The 21,010-nt window shown below is 53.4% G+C and overlaps 1 protein-coding gene across 1 annotated transcript in view; it reads right to left on the bottom strand.

Moving 5' to 3' along the window:
* KCNK3 (potassium two pore domain channel subfamily K member 3) overlaps window positions 1-20,468 on the bottom strand; it is a 37,603-nt gene extending 17,135 nt beyond the window's left edge. Inside the window, exon 1 of the mRNA XM_055399672.2 lies at window positions 20,048-20,468. Coding sequence (XP_055255647.2) covers window positions 20,048-20,330 — 283 coding nt within the window. The 5' untranslated portion in view covers window positions 20,331-20,468. The remainder of the gene's footprint in view (window positions 1-20,047) is intronic.
* Between the last annotated feature and the right edge of the window lie 542 nt (window positions 20,469-21,010).

Raw genomic sequence — 21,010 nt, 5'->3', positions numbered from 1 at the left:
CTAGGATTCAACCAATATCTTTGGCTTTCAAAGTCCAGGTGCTTTTAGGTGTCCCTGGGACCATACACTTTGTGAATAGAGCATGCAAAATATATCCCACAGGTCATCATTCTAAGACCATGGGAAGCCCCTCAGGGTAGGATCTGGGTCTTAGAGTCTTAGCTCTCTGCATTGATCCTGGTGGCATCCTGCCAAAGACCATCTGGTCTCCTCCCCTTGCCTGCCTTCTGCCAGGCTGATGAATCCAGAAGTTGAATGGCCAGTCCTTTCTGTCCCAGGGAACAGCCCCCTAGAGGTTCCCTTTGGAGAGTCCTGGGATGTTCCAGTAAAGGTTTGGGGTCAGACAGGGCAGGAGGTGAGGAGAGGGGAGCTGGAGGGCAGGGGGCTGGGGCCTCCAGGGAAGCTCTGGGGCAGAAATGTCTGGGATGGCCACCTTCTTCCCACGTCTTCGGAGTTGTCCTTCCTGCCACACCCTAGTTAAGGATGGTGTGCACCTTTGCACCAAGTGGCCCTGGCCCAGGCCACAGCAGATTAGACCAGGGCTGCACACAGGTCTAAGAGGACCCACATTATTGGCTGGGTGGACCAATCAGGTTGTCTCTCCAGGGATTGGGCTGAGGGCTGAGAGGTTGCACAGCTTTGGGGAGCTAAGCTGCCGGGCTACCAAGAGCTGGGTCCTAACTGAGACCAGAGGGAGCCAAAGCCACACGCAAGTCAGGGTTATAGGGGAAGAGAAGCCAGAGTGAGCGGAAACAGCAGAGACAGGGATGGTGTGACCTGATAGAGATGGAGAGAGAGGCCTGGGCTTCTGACTTGTGACCTTTGACACTGGCTAGGTGGTGCTGTTTCCTTTCAGAAGTTCCCTTTCACTCACCCTGGTCCAAGGAGACACTGTGCGCTGGCTAAGCTCCAGTCGCTACAGATGGAGAAGCCATGCTCCCGAGCACCGGGTCCCAGGTGTGTCTGGCAAAATGAGCAGCACAGCAGAAGGGCCCTGGCTGGGTTTAGGGAGATCCACATGGGCACAGTGCTGTATAGTGTTTAGTAAAGTGAAAAGTGAAGTGAAAGTTTTAGTTACTCAGTAGTGTCTGACTCTTTGCTACCCCATGAACTGTCCATGGAATTCTCCAGGCAGGAATACTGGTGTGGGTTGCCATTCCCTTCTCCAGGGGATCTTTCCAAGCCAGGATCGAACCCAGATGTCCTGTATTACACACAAATTCTTTACCGTCTGAGTCACCTGGGAAGCCCATAGTGTTTAGTAACATTCCTGTGAAATCCACACAGCAGCCCTGTGTCATTCAACAGGCAGGGGTGGTCTCCATTAGATGTCTGGGGACATGGAAACCTGATAAGACTGGCGTCTCACCTAGAGCTGAACCTGGGATCCAGGCCTTCTGATCAGGGATCGGGCCTGCTGTTCTTCCATAACCCGCACTGCCTTTCTGATCCCTTCTTATTAGGTACGTGGGTGACTTTGGGGCTAATGTGTGTGCGCGTGCTAAGTCACTTCGGTCAAGTCCAATTCTTTGTGACCCCATGGGCTGTAACCCTGCAGGCTCCTCTGTCCATGGGATTCTGCAGCCAAGAATACTGGAGTGGGTTGCCGTGCCCTCCTCCAGGGGACCTTTCCAACCCAGGGATCGAACCCGTGTCTCTCATATCTCCTGCACTAGCAGGCGGGTTCTTTACCACTAGTGCCACCTGTAGTACAAGGCCTGGCATGTGGAGGGTCTCAGAAAGTAGGAACTGTTGTCAGTATTATTTTTTAAAGTTGGAAGCTCTCCTTAGTTCCCCAGATGCACACAGCACAGTCTAGGGATTTCTGGGCCCAGCATGTAGGCTGTGCACGACCTGATGCATTCCCTACCTGGTCTACTCAGCCCTGAGTCCCCCAACACTTCCGGTCCCCTCTCCACTTCCTCATGTTGTCGGGCTGCCCTCAGTTGCCTCCCTCATCTCTTCTGTCCTCCAAGGAAGGACAGCTCCAGGGCAGCCCCCTCTGGCATACCTTCCCCGTCCCCCTGTTGGAAGAACGGCCCCTTTTTCTGCCCCTGCCACTCTCTACCAGGTGTTGGGTTTTGCCTGGAGACGGTTGCTTCTCCCACCTTGCTCAGTGTCCACGGTGGATCCCCAGCAGATGCAAGAAGTCAACCTGGATGGATGGGTTGGGTTCGGCAGGGAGGCCTTGGAGTGAGCGTGGCCCCCGTGATCTCTGTCTCTGTCACCTGCTTCCCACTCTCCTTTCTGGTCATGGCTAGTAGCCCAGACAGCTTTGGGCTGAATTGGGGAGCAGATGCCAGGAGATGTGAAGGAGGTTTTGCTTAGGCTCAGCACCCTCCCCAGGGCTCAGGAGCTCAGATGGTATAGGTTGGCACAGTGCCTGGAGGAGAGGGACTCCAGGCAACAGGGACTTGAGCCTGGAGGCAGCTGCCAGGACCTTTTCTCCCTCTGAGCCAGCCTGCAGACGTGGTGTCCCTACCTCCACCACTTACACACGTGTGTGTGTGCACACACACACTCACTCACTCAAACACTCCACGTGTCCCCCAACATGGCGCCTTGGCTCGACCTTGTCCACCCTCCAGGGCAGAGAGCACAAGGACCAGGGGGACATGGGGGCGGACACGCCCCGGCAGCAGGTACATCGGCACTTCAGTAAAAGGAGAGGCGCCCCCACGGGATCTGGCCTCTGAACCCCTGCTGTCCCTTCACATCCTCAGGGATCTAAAGAAGCCGCTGATCACAGCTCCTCCCCAACACAGGCCCAGACCCGACCCGGAGTCTAAGATTCCACGACTCTCCATGGAAACACAGCTCACTCCACTCTGGTCCTACGGAAATGCTCCTGGGGTGGAATGAAGTGAGACTCAGGCCATGGCTTCTCAGCCATCTTCAGGGGCGACAGCAAACAGCTGTCCCCATCCTTGGGGACACTGCCATTTACACAGAAACAAGGAAGCAGACACTCAGCCCCAGCCTGCCTCCTGCCACCTGACTCACCCCGGGCTTGTCACCTCTTCTCTGACCTCTGAGTTCCCAGCCTTTTCGATCATCTCTGCCACTCCACCTGCCTTGCAACCTTTCCATCTACACGGCTGCCCAGAAGCAGACGAGAGCCCAGCCCAGCCGGGCTATAATTGGAGAATGACTTCCTGGCTGCCACGGCCTATGTAGCAGGGAGGTCCCGAGCTTGCTTTCTGCAGTGCCCAGCGCTGCAGGTGGGCAAACTCAGGCATTCTCCCAGTACCCAGCTCTCCCCAGCTTCTGCTTACAGTGCTTTAGTGCCTTCTTCTCTGTCCCCCCGCCACCCCCACGTGGAATCTGGGCGAGCTGGCTTTCTCTGCCCTTGACTTTATTTAAATGATTAAACGCCTCTGTCACTGCTCCCTCCTCCCCAATTCAAAATAGTCTTAGCTGAGCTTTATATAGTGCTTACTATGTGCCTCTGCTCTAACGAGCTAATATATGTTACCTCTTTTAATCCTCTAACATCCCTATTCTGTAGGTACTCTTATTATTCCTATTTAAAGATGTAGGAACTGAGCCACAGAGAAAGAAGTTAAGGGACTTGCTCAAGGTCACACAGCAAGTTCTTGGCAGAGCAAGGCTCTCCCCATACTGCTTTTCCTTTTGCTTGGCTCTTTTCTTCCAACTCCCATTTCAGAGGTGGTGAGGCCTCCCCTCTCAAGGTGGAACCCCTAACAGCACACTGCTTCTGGCCTTGGACTTTTCTTACTGACTCTGTTTACTGACTCTGACTTACCTTCCATTTGAGGGCATTTTTAAATTGTCTCTGCTATCTTCTCACTATTGGCCTTGGGTCTTCAAGAAAGGGAAGGGACAGAGATAGGGAGGGAAGAAGGGAGGCCTACCATGCCCCTCTTGCTTTCCCCTCTCACACATCAGGATGCCCCTGTTTCACCTGCTAAGACTACTATCCCCCAAGAGCATCAGGAATTTTCTGAGTACCAGATCTAGTACTCTGTGGTCAGGGCTGCCCTAACTACATGGCACTTTGGGATCAGTTAGAAAAGAAACGGGCCCCTCAGGGTGGATGCAGTCCCCAGGAGAGTGCATGGCTTGGTAAGCAGGCTAGACGTCAGCAACCACACCCTTCAACTGGATTTTTTTTTTTGCACAGTGCACAACCTGGACAATCATACATGGCAGTCTTGACTGTTGGCCTCGTCATTTTCCTTCATATTCTGGCCATGCTTAACCCTGATGGCCAGTCCTCTTCCTCTCTAGAAACCCCACTCTCCTGCTTCCCACTGGTGCTTTGCAGTCTTCCCTGTTGCAAAGGGAAGACTTTGCAAAGACTTTGAAGTCTTCCTCTGCTTCCTTCTCAGACACCCTGATTTTAAGAAGGGACGAAGATTCTGCCTGGGCTGTTCTGACTCTGGTTCGAGAGGCCACCAAGCTCTGCTCTATGCTGTGTCTCCACCGGCCACCTGGCTGAAGTACGAGCACCCAAGCCTGGCTTGGTCACTGGCATCCGTCACTCCCCCCATGCTGACCTCCCTGTACTGTCCACACTCCTCAGTCGACCAGGCTGAGCACCTCGCCTTCCCCTCCTGTTCTCCCCAGATACCTAGTCTTTTCCCAGTCCCACCCTTTCTTTCTGTTCCAGCAGCCACCCCAAGGGCCCTCACCCCTTCCAGTCTGGACCTGGGCAGCCGTTCCTTGCTGTCATCCCCCAGCAGCTTTCGAATCTTCCTCACCCCTCCTTCCAGATTACACCCCACTCTGCACTTGTCACTCCTCTGCTTAAAACCTTCCACGACTCGCCTGCAGGGAAAGAAGCCCACACTTTCAACCTGCCTTCAGCGTCCTCCACCATATGTCCCAGACATTCTTCTCCAGCCTCGCTGCTACACTGAACCCAAGGAGAGGGTTTCGGAGCTAACTTTTGGCAGTGCTTTTCCATAGCTGAGCTCTTGGGAAGGCTTCTAGGGAGGAGGTGCAGGAGGAGGTGCTGGGGTGGTGGGAGTTCTGCCCTTGTCACAGTCCCCTCTGCCAATGCCCCAGTCCAAGTCTTTAATGGCTACCAGCAGTGTGACAGCTGCCCTTCACCCTGGGCAGCCTGGATTAGAGTTCAGCCAGACTGAAATGTGGACAGCAGGTCTTGGGGGGTGGTGGTGGTTGAAGGATGAAGAGAACAGAGGAGACTTTCACAGCCTGGGAGTCACTCAGGTAAGGAGGCAGGCTTGGCTTTTAGGGAATTTAGCAGGACTATTGTGGGGAGGGCAGCCTGTTTGCAGGCAGACTTAATTGCAGTACTCCCTTAGATCTGTGCAACATTTTAGTGGATCACTCACTTTCTGAGGGAGATGCAAGACTCACTATCATTCACCCCACTGAGAAAGTAGGAAGCTGAGGCTTGTGCAGGTGAGACAACTTGGTCAAGGTCATGAATACAAAATGTGTGCATCAAAGGCAGGATGGGAGTTTTGGGTGTCGGGCAGTGGGCCTTCCACGCCAGCCCACCTGCTGGCCCCAAGTTGGACCCAGGCTTTCTGCACAGCAGAAATCTCCCTTGGCATCCAGTGAGGGGTTGGTTAACCAGGGCCCTCAGCAGGGAGCCCTGGGGCAGGGGTGCATCTTGCCCTGCTTCACTCCTGGCCCAAACTGGCTCCACCACCTGGGAAGGGCAGCCAGCCAGCCACGCGCCAGCATTACTTTAAAAATAAACCAGGGAAGAACGTGACTTAAAAATAACCTGGGGGACGTGTGAGGAGCTAATTACTATTGCAATCCCCTGGCAGAGCTTTGGGGAGCACACTTGAGCCCCATGGTTCCATGTGTTGGGTCCCCTCTGCTCATCTCTTCCAGGTGGGGGCTGGGTACCAGGCCCTCCCAGAGCAGCTAGGGGGTAGCCAGGGCCTCAGAATCCTGAGGGTAGGAGCTGGAGGTGGCTCTGGGCTTCCTGGGCAGCTTCCCTCATCTCGACCTGGATGGGGACGTGGTAGAGGGAGGGGAGCACCCAGGCCAGCAGAGAGCTCCAACAAGAGTCCTGGGCCCCACGCGTGTCTTCCTACTGGAACCAGACTGGCTCCAAAAGGGACTCTGAGGTTCCTGACACCCCTGCTTCATCTCTGCAAGTGATGGTGGCAGCCAGGGGGCTGTTTTTGCCAATTACATCTCCCGATTGAGGACTCCTGAACCCCGCTAACCACTGAACCAGTACCTGGAGAAGAATTTAGAGACTCATCTCTGCCCATTGGCATAAGACTGCATGGCCCTCCTGGCTGGCCCCTCCTGGCTACTACCATAGGCATTCTGGCCTGTGAACTCACATCTCTGGATCTTCAGTGCTGAGAGGGGCTTGGTCTGCAGCCCAGTCAGGCCCAAAGAGCCCCCAAGCTCTTTCCCCAAAAGGTCAGGAAAGCAGGAGCCACGCTCCCATCCCGCAGGCCCCGTTCCCGCAAGTCTCCCAGTAACTCTTGCAGATCCCCTCCACTGTCGGCACATCCTGAAGAGACAGGGAGGAGGGGACACCGGGCCCAGCAGAGACCGAAGCCAAGGACGGTCGCGTGGGATCAAAGAGAAAAAGCAGAGCTTTCCCGGTGGAGGGAGGCAGAAGCCAGGATTGCTGGAAGCTGACAGAAATGATCAAAGGACAAGGATGGATGGGAGGGGAGGTGGGAAGGAGCAACAGGGGAGAGGCAGTCAGAGAGGCAGTTGGGGGTGGGGGCTACTGCACGATGGGCTGGGGCTTTGAGGTCAGACAGGCCTGGACTCAGGTCCCTGGCTGGATGCCCTGAGCCAATAATCTGGCTGGACCTTGGGCCTCATTTGCATAATGGACATAATGATGACTACCTCATGGGCCTCTGCAGGAGCTTTGTAAAGCATTTATGAAAAGGTCTAAAAATGTGGAAGTGGGATATTGTTTGTTCTTTCCCTGCTTCTCCTGGAATCAGGCCCCTCTGTTCCAACTCAGGCTGGTCAGATACAATGGATGCCCCTACCGCTCTTTTCTTCCCATGTTCCAGGAACAAGCTGTTGAATGTTACACCACGTTTTCATGGTCAGTGTCCCCAGTGGTCGCCACATAGTCAAACACACTGGTTGTCTCTGGGGTCTTTTGACTGGATCGCCCAGCAGTAGCAGACTCAGCTGACAATTCTCTTTCTCCCGAAACAAGGCCTCCTGGCCCTGGGACCCTACATTCCCCAGGATTCCTCCAGTGTCCTGGCAGATCCCTTTCCTTGCTTTACCCCCCAGAGCTGGAGGAAGGGTCTGTGCTGGGCTCTTCTCTCTCATTCTTCCTTCTCCCCAGTTGATCTCATCAAGCTTCCTAACTCGAAATATTATTTCCATCTGATAAGACCTAAATTTATATCTCAGCTTTGACCTCTCCCTTGAGCTGGTAGACTTGTCTGTCTAACTGCTGTCATGGATTTGTAATAAGCATCTCAAAATTAACCTCTGTGTCTAAAACAAGAAGTCTGGAATTTCATCTCTTTAACAAACATTTGCTCTCTGGATTTTATTTCCCATCTCAGTAAATGCTCAGTAAGAGGTAACTTCACTCAGTTGCTCGGGTCAAAGACTACCATTGATTATTCCCCTCCCCCCACTTCCATAGCTCTCTGGCTCCCTCCTTCCCCGCAGTGCGTACATCCTATCCATCAACAGGTCAAGCCAACTCTGTCTTGAAAACACACCTCCATCCACCCCTCTCTGCAGTCTCCTCAGTCTCCACCTGAGTCCTACCCACCACCATTCTGTCTTTTTTAAGTTACTCAGCTGCAGCCTGGCTGGTCTCCCAGCTTCGCTCTTATACTACAGCCAGCTGACCTCCAGCAGCTAGAGGGAACTGGTAAAAAATTTAAGTTATATCCCACCACAACCCCGCTTACAACTTTCCAGTGACACTTAAGAGTAAAATCCAATTCTTGACCTCGGTTTCCAGGGCCATGCGGGATCCAGCCCTTCCCATGCCTCCATCTCTTTGTTCAATGTGCAGCAGCCACACGGCCATTAATGCTCCTGTTCCTCAAACACACCAAACTCTGGAAGGCTTCCCCAGATGGTCCATCCCTCCTTTCCATCACTCTCTACCCTTCTCCTGTTTTACTGACTCCTGGCACTTGTCATCATTGAGATGTTTTTTGTGATCACACAATTTAGTTTATCGACTATCTGCTTCCTCTGAAATGTAGGTACCCTGAGGACCAGGGTTGAGTCCCTGGGGCCTGGAGTGGTGCCCAACACATGGAGGATGCTCAGAAAAAGAAAGATAATGGAGGAATGACTGTGAGGGTGCCAAGGGAGTGGAAAGAGTCAGGAGGGCTGCATGTGAGGACTGGCTCTGATGTTGAACTGCTGGTGGCTGGGGCAGGACTCTCCCCCTGCACCCTGCTCTGGTCTCAATCTTCTCATCTGGAAGAGAGAAGGGCTGTGCTGAATTGACGATTTTCAAAGAATCCAAGGAACCCCAGGAATTGTGGTAATGCCATCCATTGCCAAGCTAAGCCCTTATGGGGTGTGAGCTTGCTGGTATCAGCACCCTGACTTGACCCCATTCTGGTCAAAGGCTGGGGAAGGTGCTTGTTGGTCTGTGTACGCTCTGTAACAGGTCATCGTATAATGTACCACGGATATTTTGAGATAGCAAACCATTGTGAGGACCCATGGGGCTCACCCCAGCCACTCAGAGGTCTAACAGGTCTAGGTGGGGTATGGAAGGTTGGTCTGTGGGCAGGACCTTAGCTCCTAAGGCCCTGGAAACCTCTGAGCTAGCTGAGGGTCTGGACTGTAGGACCAGCTCAGACCCAGGGGTAACCTGGCAGGAAAGACAGTCTCAGCCTCTCTCCTGGCTACCCTCCTGCCCGAGAGCTCTGGCTGAGGTCAGCCTGCTCTCAGCATCATTGCTCCCTCCCATATCCCATCCCCGACTACTGTGGGAGCTGCCAGCTGTTAGCAGGCACACCCCCCAGCCACCCCCCCCCGCCCCCGCTTTCTGGGTGGGAGGCTCCCGCATTCCAGCTGTCCCAGGGGCTGGGGCAGTGAACTTGCTCTCCTGATAAGCAAGGCTGCAGCCACAGTCAGAAATGCTCTTTCCAGAAAGGGGTGACTTGGAGGTCCTGTACAAGGCTCTATTCTTGGGAATGGACCCAGAGGAAGTCCCTCCAGGGCTCAGCCATCACGGGGTGAAGTGGGGACAAGAGCATAATCCTGGGTAGTGAGCATCTCAGGAGGGGTTGGAAGTGCAGGCTGGAATAGGTCTTGACTGAACTGGAGCAGAGACAGTCCAAGCATAAGGGCTCAGATACCACCAGCGCAATCCCTTGTGAACAAGGCCAGGGTGGGATGTGACTTGCTGTGTATCTCACAGCCAGGTAGGAACAGAGCAACAGTGGAGGGGTCTGTGTCCCCCACTTTCCTTAGCTCAGCTCTGCAATGTCATCCATCACAGCTCCAAGAAACAACACGTAGCCCACCTCCATGAATTCAGTGGACGATCCTAAGGGGCAGAGAGAGGGCATCGAGTCCTCTTTGGTGCCTGGGGAAGACGAGTGCTTAGGACTCTGAGGCACAGAGCTGGCCACAGCACCCAAGGGAAGGGAGGCTGCCACTAAGTTTGGGTCCAGGTTTCTTTTTCTCTGGCCCTGCCAGGAGGTGGACCCTGGAGGGTCTTTCTCTGTCTGACCCTCCTGGCAGAAAATTGATGATGTAGGGTCATGCTGAAGATGATCCTGGCTCAGCTGGGCCAAATGGTATCTGTTCCCGGGTGAAAGATGCTCACAGAGCTGAGGGGGCTCTTCTGGGCTGACTCCCTTCCCTAGGGTCATTTGAGAGCTAAGCCACGGAGGAGCCACCTCCTGTTCCAGGACTCCCGCTGAGACCCTCTCAGTCCCCTTCTCCTCTGGGGGTAGTGGGACACATCCTTCTCCTGGGGCCATCCACTGACTGATAGTGTCACTGCCACCTGGCTCACCCCAGGAACTCCAAAGATTGTGAACTCCAAAGATTCTTCCTCAGCTGCCCCTTGACTGTTTCTCAAGTACCAAGGAAATCCAGAAAGAAAATGCTAGCTGTGGCTGGCAAGTGGCCCAGTCTTCCGAGTACAGAATGCTGATTCAAATAAGCTCTCTTCTCTCCCATGCTTCCCAAACCTGGCTTCAGATTCCCCTTACCAGGGGAGTTTTTAAAACTACCAGCCTCCTGGGCTTAGCTTAGGCCTAATGATTTCTCTCCTGGGGGCAGGGCCTGGACGCCCATTGCTCTGACTCTAAACAACTACTTTTCCTGGGACAGGCTTTCTACTCAGCTCACAGGGTCCGTCTTCCCTGTCTTCCCTCTGCAAACGGGGAGGAGTAGGTGGATTGCCTGAGTTACCCCCAACCAGGCCTCTGGCTCACTCACTGGCTATTCTTAAGAACCACAACTCTGTGTTCATCTCTCATCTCAGGTTTCCATCCTGTTCAATGCACGGAACGAAGACCACTTCGTGAGGCCTGGGGTTGCTCTCTCCCGGCTGTTTCACCAGGGCCTGACAGTTCGGGTCTCTGGAGAGAGCCCCTAGACAGTCCTGTGGCCAGCGGGCTGGAATGCGCTTCTCCGGATGTTTCTTGGATGGTTATTTCTGCACTGGAGCTGTGGTCAGGAGAGGCCCTGTGCATTCCTGAAGAGGGACACTGAGTCCATGCCAAGCCTTGGAGCCTCGAGCAGAGATGAAGGGGTCTGGGAACAGGGCCCCGGGGTGGTCTCTGCAGAAAATGTCCACACAGCCGTTGGTGACAATATTATCTCCTTCAGCTCAGTGCTGTCCCCTGAACACCATCTATAAGCCTGGGTTTTTCCTAGGCTCCAGAGTTGACTTTTGCCCCAGAAAAGGAAGCATGGAGAAGGGAGGAAGTAAAAGCACTTCATGGGGGCTGGCTGAAGTCTGCAGTATGACCAGGGTGGGGCTGAAGTCAGACAATCAGAATTCAGGTGGCCATTACCCTCTAGATCAACTAGTTCAACTGAGGTGACCCACTGGTTCTACTGGCTTGATGGAGATAGCTGGTGGTTCCATTAGGGTCATAGGAGCATCCCATCCTGATCCCTGGTCAGGATCCAGGGGGAGAACACAGGTTGGGGTCTGTCACTTCTCTCCTCCAGTGCCTGTCAAATCAAGTCCACCTGCAAGAGTCCAGAACTCAGCCTCCACTAAGATTGCTTCCCTACACCTCCCCCAGGGCACACTTGTGATCCCAGCCTATCTCATGTTTCTTCCTTAACCTGGAAATCTCTGACAATCTTTACCTACTAGAGTTCTCATTCTTCATTCAGGCCTCCTTTAAGTACTACCTGCTCCAGAAAGCCTTCTCAGGTTCTTATTCTGAGTCTCTCCACTAGGTTTTGAGCTTCTATGATGGCTCAGTGATAAAAAAAAAAATCTGCCTGCCAATGTAGGAGATACAGGTTTGATCCCTGGACCAAGAAGATCCTCATATATAACCATTCAGCTTGTGGTTTCAGAATTCCACTGGACCAAGGGCTCCTTGGGGAAGGACCTGGATCTAGTTTTCTATTCTCTTGTGCTGTGTACTTAGTTGCTCAGTCATGTCCGACCCTTTGCAATCCCGTGGACTGTAGCCTGCCAGGCTCCTCAGTCCATGGAATTCTCCAGGCAAGAATATGGGAGTGGGTAGCCATTCCCTTCTCCAGGCGGTCTTTCCTGATCCAGGGATCAAACCCAGGTCTCCTGCATTGCAGGTGGATTATTTACTGTTTCAACCACCAGGGAAGCCTTTCTATTCTCTTGGTGCCTGGTATAGGGTCTGATAGAAGATCTCAGGAGATCTCAACAATTTTTAGTAAACTAAAAATGAAGTTTGGTAAACCTAAAATGAAGGCTAAAGTCAGTGCCGTTTGGAAGGTGACCCACAGGGTCTGGGAGTCCCTAGGACATGATGGGTCCCACTTTGGGTTCTCTAAGTCTCTAGGCTGCCCCGTTGAAGATCAAGAATCAAAACATCTCAGAATTGGCAAGAACCTTAAAAGTCACTAATTGCAGCTCCCAAAGTGATAAATGGGAGGTATATGATGATCTTCCTGATCAGTCAACTTGGCTAAGGTTCTGAGCTTTTCAATCAAGTACTGATCCAGAGGTTGTTCTGAGGGCATTTTGTAGATGTGATTAAAGTCCATAATCAGTTGACTTAAGGGAGCTTATCCTAGATTACTGGGTGGACCTGAATCAATCAGTTGCAATTCCATAAAAGGTGAGTCAAGACTCTCCTGAAGAAGAAGAAACTCTGCCTGTGAACAGTAGCTTCAGCCCAAGCTGGATGGAGTTCCAGCCTGTCCTTCCAATGTCCTGCTCTATGGATTTCACTCGCCTAGCCCGCCACTACCACTGCATAATCTGATTCCTTGCAATCCATCTCTTAATATATAACCCCTGTTGCTTGTGTTTCTCTTACTGATCCCTGACTGCACAGGTGACCCTGAAGCTGCTTCTGGGGTGAATCATAGCCCTGCCCCAGCCTCAGACCCTGTCTACCAGCTCTGAGACCATTGACTCTGACATTCCAGGATCAGATTCCTAAGGATTTTTCCAGTCCTACACAACCTTGTTCTTAAAACCACAGTCCCTAACTCATGCCTATCCTCAGAAGTCAGGTCTCCAGATTAATTAGAACCTTGCAACTCAAAGCGTAGACTGTGGGTCAAGAGCATCAGCAGTCCTTTGGGGGCCTTGTGAGAATTGTAGACTCTCAGCCCCACTCCAGACCTATTGGTTCAGAATCTGCATTTAAACAAGGTCAACCCAGTTATCAAAGAAGACCATTGGGGAAGTATTAACCTAGATAATTCTGAATTGCTGAGTGAGCCTTCTCCAGTTCCCCCTGGGGAACAGTTGTTCTGTACAGATGGGGAAACCGAGGCCCACCAGGGTCATGCCTGTATCTCCCATGAGTAGGGGGGTAGCGGGGGAGAGAGAGAGGGAGAGAAGAATTTGTTTAAAGAGAGGGAAAGAACTTAGTTTCTAGCTTCCAGGCCAGACTCCTGCCTTGTATTCCCTGCATCCACATGCTCCCCTCACGAAGGCATCCTTGTGTGTCGCTGGAGGAAGTGGGAGTGGGAAGCAGGGGAGGTAAGGAGCCACTCTGGTGAAGCTTGGGATGTTGGCCCCGCTTGGTAGGAATCCCAGGGGGCACAGGTCAGCTCTGGAAATGGGACAGTGAAGGCGTGCCTGCAGTAGTAGCATGGGGTGGCTCCAAGTGAGGGGCAGGTCTCCTGAGCCACCTGGAAGCTACCTGAGTATGGGCAGTTTCTGGACAATGGGGAAGTGTGGACAGATTGGGAGCCGGCCACATCAGCTGGGCCAGTGACTACTCTTTCAACAGTCACAAAAAGGCATTTGTCATGCACTCTCTGAGGACCAGAGGCTAACAGGGGAGTCAGCAGGGGACTCCAGGCAAGCAGGACAGGCCGGCTGGCAGCCTGCTTTGTTCTCTGTGGGCCTGGGAAGTGAAGAGGGGTGAACGACATGGAAAAAGGCGTCAGGAAAAAGGACTCCCTTCTCCAATCAGAAGTTTAGTTTCCACACTGTTAAATGAGAGAGCTAACATTCTGATTTCTCTCTGGGCTAAATCCTGTCAGTCCTGAGATCATGATATCCTGAAGCTAGGGTCACAGCTGAATGCCCGCGTGACCCTGGTACCCACCCTCCACCGTTTGTCAGATTCATACAGAGAGGAGGGCAGAAACTCCATGGGGAGCAGGCGGCTGCACAATTCCATGAAAAGACAGAGCCCTGGGTGTGTAAGCCCTGTTACTGTCGTTTTATATTTGTACGATCCTGGGCCAATTTTTGAACCTCTCCAAGCTTTCCTTGACCCTAATAGAGATAAGGCTTGCCCTAACAGGGTAGTTGTGGGGATGTAGGTGGTGAGAAGCACCTTGGAGAGTGCCTGACATGTTACAGACACAGGTCAGTTCCCTGCATCCAGGTGGGGATGGAGCGGGAGGGACAGAGTGCCCATCCTGGGTCTCTGCTAAGGTTTGCCTAAACCCATCACCATCTCAATCAGAGCTGGGTCTCTTCCCTGGCTGCTAGCTGTCGGTAGGGAAATCGTTTTTATATATTTTTTTTTTATTACAAAATCAACTCACAGATTTACCGTTTGTGCTGCCAGCTGAAAGCTGTTTATGGTGGTGATTTGCACTACATTCATCTGTGCTTGTTTATGTTTTCTTTGAAAATACTTATTGTGTGTGTCCTGTCCGCACTATGGCCAGGCATGTGTCTTCTATTTCTGTCCCATTCTTGTCCACACACCCTCCATGTCTCCGGCCTCCAACCAGGATGTGTGGGAATTGGACTGCAGGCAGGAGGCATGATGGTCAGAAGGACCTCTGATCAAATATACCCACTTTGTGAATGAAGAAACTGATGACCAGAGGGGACCAGCAACTGAGCTGAGTGGAACTGGAACTTCTGTCTCCTTGTTCCAGTCTAGGATGGGGTCTCCTCACTCTCCCTGACTGGTTTGCTGCAGAGTCTGTCTGCTTATAGAAAGGAGCATGGCCCCTGAGCCTGGATATCAGGCAGACTCCAGGCGTAAGCAAGGACCTGGGAAGCTGGGATGGGGGAGTGGGATTAGGAGGATGAAGGGAAGGATGTGGCAGACTCTGGTCCCCAGTCCCACTGTCCTCACTTGTTAGGAAGGAGTAGGGGTAGCTGCGGTCATAGTAATCCTTGGGAAACAGAGCAGTTCCCTTCTGTAGGAAAAGGGATAATACACGAGCAATAATATTAATAACACTTACAACTGTAGATACTGTTTATTAAGCATATACTTGATACCAGGCACTTCCTTTACATTAGCCCATTTAATCCTAGGAGGCTGATATTATTCTCCTGTTTTGTAAATGACAAAACAAGTTCAGAGAGACCAAGTAACTTGTCCAAAGTCATGTAGCTAGTAGCAGTAGGTAGAGGTGGTAAGTGGAGATGGGGGTTGAGAGATGAACCCAGGCACTCAGGTTTCTAAGACAGCACCCATGTTCCTACAAACACCTCCAGGAAAGGCTGTGCGGTCGAAGCAGGGGGGTGGTCCATAGGCAGGGAGGACGAAGTACTGACTGAGTGTGGACAGCAGAACTGTTTCAGGCTGAGCTAGCCCCCCATCCCCATGGTAAGTTAAGAGAGCTTGGGAATAGCCAAGTGAGAAGCAGACAGAATTATGCAGTGGCTCATGAGGAAAGCAGGCTGGGGTGGTACAGAGATCTTTTGTCTGGGCATCCAAAGGGTTGTATCTGCAACTTGCTATGTGAATTTGGGCAAGTCACTCACCTCTATGGGTGTTTGGATGACTGCTAATGTCTCCTTTCACACTTTATTGAGGACTCTGGGATTTTGGAGGGTGGTAGGTCACTTCTGTATTTTCTTCCTTCTTGGAAAGGTGTAAGAAGTTCAGGTTCCCTCATGAGCCCCCTGCTTGAATTCACAATCTAAGGATTCCCAGGCCACATGGTGAGCCTTAGGAGCCTGTGTCCTGCTGAGAACAGGCTGGAAGCTGGGGAGAAAGAACAGATTTTCCATCCCACCTTCACTAGCTAATCAATCACCTGGTCTCTTGTTGTCTTAGAGCCACAAGGATTCCAGGGACCTGCAGTGGGAGAACGGGTACCTGTGAGCCCATGACAGCCTCCAGGAGGGCCTGTGCACACAACGGTGGCACGTGGTCTGGGTTGGTCAGGGATCCGGGCCCCAGGGAGCAGAGGCTGGCTGTGGCTTACTGGAGCAAGAGGCCCTCTCCTTCTGGGGAGATTTTGCCAGGGGGAAGAGACAAATCTTGGCTACTTAGCATCCCCAAGATACAAGGTCTGGGCTGGGTTCTTGAAACAGAAAAAATTGGCAAAAAATCCAAGGGCATGGGAATCAGAGAGGCTCCATTAAATCCATACATTCAAGTCACAAGGCCACGGTGAGTCACTGACACTCAGAGCCTTAGGCTCCTTTGCTGAGAAATGGGGATAATAATGCTCATCCTGAAGGGCTGGTGAAAGAAATGAATGAGGGACTGCAAATGAAATGTATGTGTGTTAGTTGCTCAGTCATGTCCGATTCTTTGCGACCCCCATGGACTGCAGCCCACCAGGCTCCTCTGTCCATGGGATTTTCCAGGCAAGAATACTGGAGTGGGTTGCTATTTCCTTCTCCAGTGAAATGTATACAGCTTGCCAAAGAGGAGTTATTAAGTGGTGGCTGCCATTGTCAATGTCGCTGTTGCTGCTGTTAATAATGATAAAAAGATAAATAAATAAAGAGGCAGTGTGAGGCTTTCCAGATGGTGCTAGTGGTAAAAGAACCCGTCTGCCAATCCAGGAGACACAAGGGACATGGGTTTGATCCTCAGGTGGGGAAGATCCCCTGGAGGAAGGCATGGCAACCCACTCTGGTATTCTTGTTTGGAGAATCCCATGGACAGGGGAGCCTGGTGGGCTATAGTTCATAGGGTCACAAAGAGTTGGACATGACTGAAGCTTGCCAAAGAGTAGTTAATAAGTGGTGGCTGCCATTATTATTGTTGCTGTTGCTGCTGTAAATAATAATAATATTAATAAAGAAACAGTCTGCACAAGTGGGAGGAGTGGGGGCCTGGGAGTCAGTTTAGGCTGCCCCATTCCCATCACCTCTTTGGTTTCTTCTCACTAAAAGGGGGTGGCACCAGCTGATCTCAAGGTCCCTTCCTGCTCTGACAGCCTCTGGGCTATGAATAGATGAGGCTGGGGCCCTGGAGGAGTCTAATGACTCAACAGCTAGAAAGGTTAAGCTTTCCCGGAAAAGTGTTTCCGTTGTTATTTGATGAACTTGGGCCCAACAAAGGAAGGGTTTCCTGTCTGGGAGACTAGGGATGAAGGAACTGGAGGAATCCTTGCAGTCGGTGGAGACTGTGACTAACCAGGTGAATGACTAACTCAGACCCTGCTGACCTTCAACCGATCATGACCACCCTACGAGCTGGCATCACTAAGCACATCTTGGCCATGCCAGTCCTAGCTGGCTCTGGGTTTCACGGCATATGGAAGCAGAGGAAGCAGCCAAGAAACTGGCAGGGGAAGGAACACTGGGCTTAGAATCAGAAGTCCCAGCTTCTTGCTCTAACTCCGCTGCTCACCAGCTGCGTGACTTTGGGGGAGTCCTTTCCCCTTCCTGAGCCTCCATGCCTTCATCTGCACAAGGGATCTAACAGTACCTGCCCTGGCAACTTCCCTGAGCTATGAAGGCTGAGACTTAAGAGATGAGATGAGAGCACATTGTGAACACTAACGCAATGAATGAATGGGAAATTTTGTCATCATTCTATTCCAGTAGGATTCCTGGTCCCCCAGGAGACCTATTTGGGTCCCCAAAGGGGTCAAGTGGACACAGAAACATTTGGGTTTTGAGTCAAGATCAGTCTAATGTGGGGACCTTTCCAACCATCTGATCACAGCCCAGAGAGAATTTTCTTAGATCCGAGCTGTCCAGCTCGGTGGCAGCTTCCAGCCAGGTGGCATAGCCAGAGTGAGAGGTGACAAAAAGCCAGGAATGATTGGGTGGGGCAGAGTGGGCAGTGCCAGTCTGGGGCCCCCACAGAATTAGGGTGGTGCTTTGATGCTCTCTCCTCTTGCCAAGCACCTTATAAATAAATAATCACCACAACCACACTGTCTGCCTCTGCCCCCAGCTTTTAGCATCTTTCCTGGTGAGGACTACAGGCACTTTGGGGAATGGCAGGAATGGGAGAGGAGGAAGGATGACGCCCTCTTATGTCTGCACACCTTAAACACATCAACAGCGCTCTGTGAGTGCTCCTGTGTATTACTGGGTACTGTGCTGGCACCAGAAGCAAAGAGATGGGGACCACAGGGCCCTACCAACACAGAGGCTAATTACACCTCCTGTGGTTAAAGAGACGAATACTCCTGAAATGTAAATAACCATGCAAAGCAGCCTACACTGTGTCACTCAGGTCTTCCTGACGGCAAGTCCTGCAGTCATCCAGAGCACTGGCCTGGGATCGTGTGAAAGACTTCAAGGAGGAGGTGGGGTTTGAACTGGACCTGGAAGATTAGCTTAGACAAGATAAATAGAAGACAGAAAAAGGCAAACCATAAAGGCACACTTCAGGTATTGTCAGGGGACAGTTGGGCTGCAGTGAAGAGATCACGTCAGTAAGAAGTGAGAAATTAAGTTGGACAAAGAAATCGGAGCCAGGCATGAGGTCCTTAAAATTTGGGATAAGGAGCATGGGATTATGGATTGCAGGGGAAGCAGGGGGCCATTGAGGGCTTCTGAGAAGGGAATCAGTATGGTCAGAGCTGTGCTTTGCGGAAATTCTTTCTGGTAGCATTGTCTTTGTGAGCTTGCCCTGAGGGAGAATGAGGCTGGAGGTAAGGAGGTCAGTGGGAAGTTACTGTGGGGCTGGGGACCAGGGTACTGAGAAACATGGAGGCATACACCAAGGGTGAGATATGTGGACAGAGAAGAGGATGATTCAAGGATGTTCAATGCTCCTGAAACCCTGGCAGATGACTGGGAGGTGGGAGAGGGGAAGAAACCCCAAACCAAACCCAGTCTGGTCCTTCTCAGGAAAACAGGCTCCTCTTTGGGCAGACTGGAGTCTGACCAACCTGCCCCAAATTCCCAGCATCAGCAGGACGCAGAAGTGCCCCCACTTGGGCCACATCCACTCCTGGGGTCCTTTCCTTCATCTTCCAGAAACCATGTAGCATAGCTCCCTGTGGTCTCCAGACAGCAGCGGAATCTCAGGGCAATCCTGCAGTGGACAAACTGCAGGCACAGTGTCCAGTACTGCTTTTTACCCCTCTCCACTCCTGTTGACTCCCAGGAAAACACTGCCATCTTGTTACGAGCTATGCCAAATGGCAATGAGCCCCTGGGAGCTCAGCCAAGGTTAGGAGGGGGACCAGGGAGAGAAGCAGGAATAGGAAAGACAGAGGAAACAGCTCCTGGAAGCATCCCAATGAGCTCTGGGGGAAGGTGGACTGGGAGGAGCCCTTGAGATAATTTCAGCCAACCCCTCGTTGTCTGGAGGTGAACTTGAGACTCAGGGAGGGGAAGGGACCTGCCCAAGGTCATACAGTGGGAAAAGTGATAGAGCTGAGCTGGAATTGTAGTCTTGGGGGTGGACACGGTGTTCATTCCTGTTCGAACACTTAAACAGCATATCAAGGGCCTCACTGGAGATTATTTCCTGGTTATCCGCTTGTGTGCTTGTGTGTATACCTGTGTGTGCACCTGTGCCTATACTGTGAGAGAGCCTGAGTGTGTGTGGCCTCTTACACCATGGTCTGCACTGGCTGGAAGAAGGGAACTGGGGCCATTCCTACGAGGTGACTGTTTTCCTGGGACAGCAGTAAAGAAGGCAGAGAGGGCTGGATCTGGCTTCCAGCACCAGTTATGCTGCCTTAAGAAAATTACAGGCACAGGCTGGCAAAGCCTAAACTCCTGGAGCTGGGCACACACGCGTGGACACACACACACACGCCCCAAGCAGTACTCATAGCCACAGTTATGGAGTATTTCAGACACCCGAGTGGCCCGCTGTGCCTCGGAGTGCCAAGTACCTGCACCCACACGTCTCCCTAGAGCCCCAGCCAGTGTGGACACACTAGGGTCCAAGAGCCCATGTGCAGAAACACTGTGGAGCCCAGCGCTCCCCACCACTCACACTCGGCGCCCGGCTCCAGGGCCCGACCCGGCCACACCCCTCCTCCTCAGCCTCCGCTGGCCGTTCTTGCCCCTCTCACACACTTCAGAGTCCCCTGGGGCCCTCTCGCAGCCTGGCAGGGACAAGTTAGGGCTGGCCCTGCCGGAGACTCAAGTCCGGAGCCAGGATTCGACGCCTCCCCCGAGCCCTGTCCCCGCGGAGCAGACACGCCAGGCTGAACTCGGATTTCTGAGAGCGCGGGGTTCTGCGCCTAGACCGCCTCCGGGGGGAATCCCCAGCCCCAGTCGCCTCCGGACTCCCCCAGAACCTGGCGCCCAGCTCCCTGGTCCCCGCCCCCCCGCCCGGCGAGTAGTTACCGATGGTGGTGATGACGGTGATGGCGAAGTAGAAGGAGCCGGCGAAGCGCCACTGCACGCCGGCCTTGTGCGGCTTGAGGCGCAGCACGACGCGCTCGAGCTCCTCGTAGCCGCCCTGGCTGAGGTTGTAGCGCGCTCGCAGCTCCTGCTGCCGCAGCTCCAGCCGCTGCCGCTCGATCATCTCCGGCTCCGACTCGAGCGCGTCGAAGACCGCGGCGCCCACCAGCAGGTAGGTGAAGGTGCACACGATGAGCGCCAGCGTGCGCACGTTCTGCCGCTTCATCGTCCCGCCCGGGCCGCCGCCGGCCCCCCGGCGCCCCCGGCCCGCGCCCCGGCCCCGGCCGCCGCTGCTGCTGCCCCGGAGGCGGCCTGGGGCATGGCTGCGCTCGCCGCTCCGCGCGCCGGGCACCCACTCCGCGCGCCCCGGGGCCGCCGCCGCCAACGCCGCCGCTGCCGCCGCGGAGCTGTCCCTTCAGCACCACCCACCGCCCTCCTCCGCCCGGCCCCGCTCCCGCCCCCCGCCCCCCGCCCGCAGGCCGCCTCCTCCCGCCAGCCCTCCCGCCCAGCCAAATAAGGACTGGGGAGACGCGCCGAGGGAGGGAGGAGAGGGGCTGGCGGAGGGGGAGGGGAGGGGAGCGAGCGGGAGAGCCTCGGAGAGACCGGGCAGGACGGAGAGAGAGAGCGCGCGCGGCGAGAGGGAAGAGACCCAGAGGAAGATAAGTAGACAGACGAACGCATCTAACTACAGAGGGAGAGAGAGAGGAAAAAGAGGCGGAGGGGGGTGTGACGGACAAGGAGACGAAACCAGAGGGAGACTCACAGACACAGAAGAAGAGGAGGCAGGCAGAAAAATGCAGAGTGAGAGAGGTACAGAGGGAAAGATGGAAACGGAAAGATCTGCAAATGGGAGAGAGACCTAGACAGCTGGAGATAAACTGACGCCGCAGAAAAGGAAAAGCAAGG

The sequence above is a fragment of the Moschus berezovskii genome, chromosome 11, assembly GCF_049115385.1.
Source record: "Moschus berezovskii isolate FMDL1 chromosome 11, NW_MosBer_1.0, whole genome shotgun sequence".
NCBI classification, from domain to species: domain Eukaryota; kingdom Metazoa; phylum Chordata; class Mammalia; order Artiodactyla; family Moschidae; genus Moschus; species Moschus berezovskii.
Note: the sequence above shows the minus strand (reverse complement) of the source record. Positions and strands in the feature narration are given on the sequence as shown.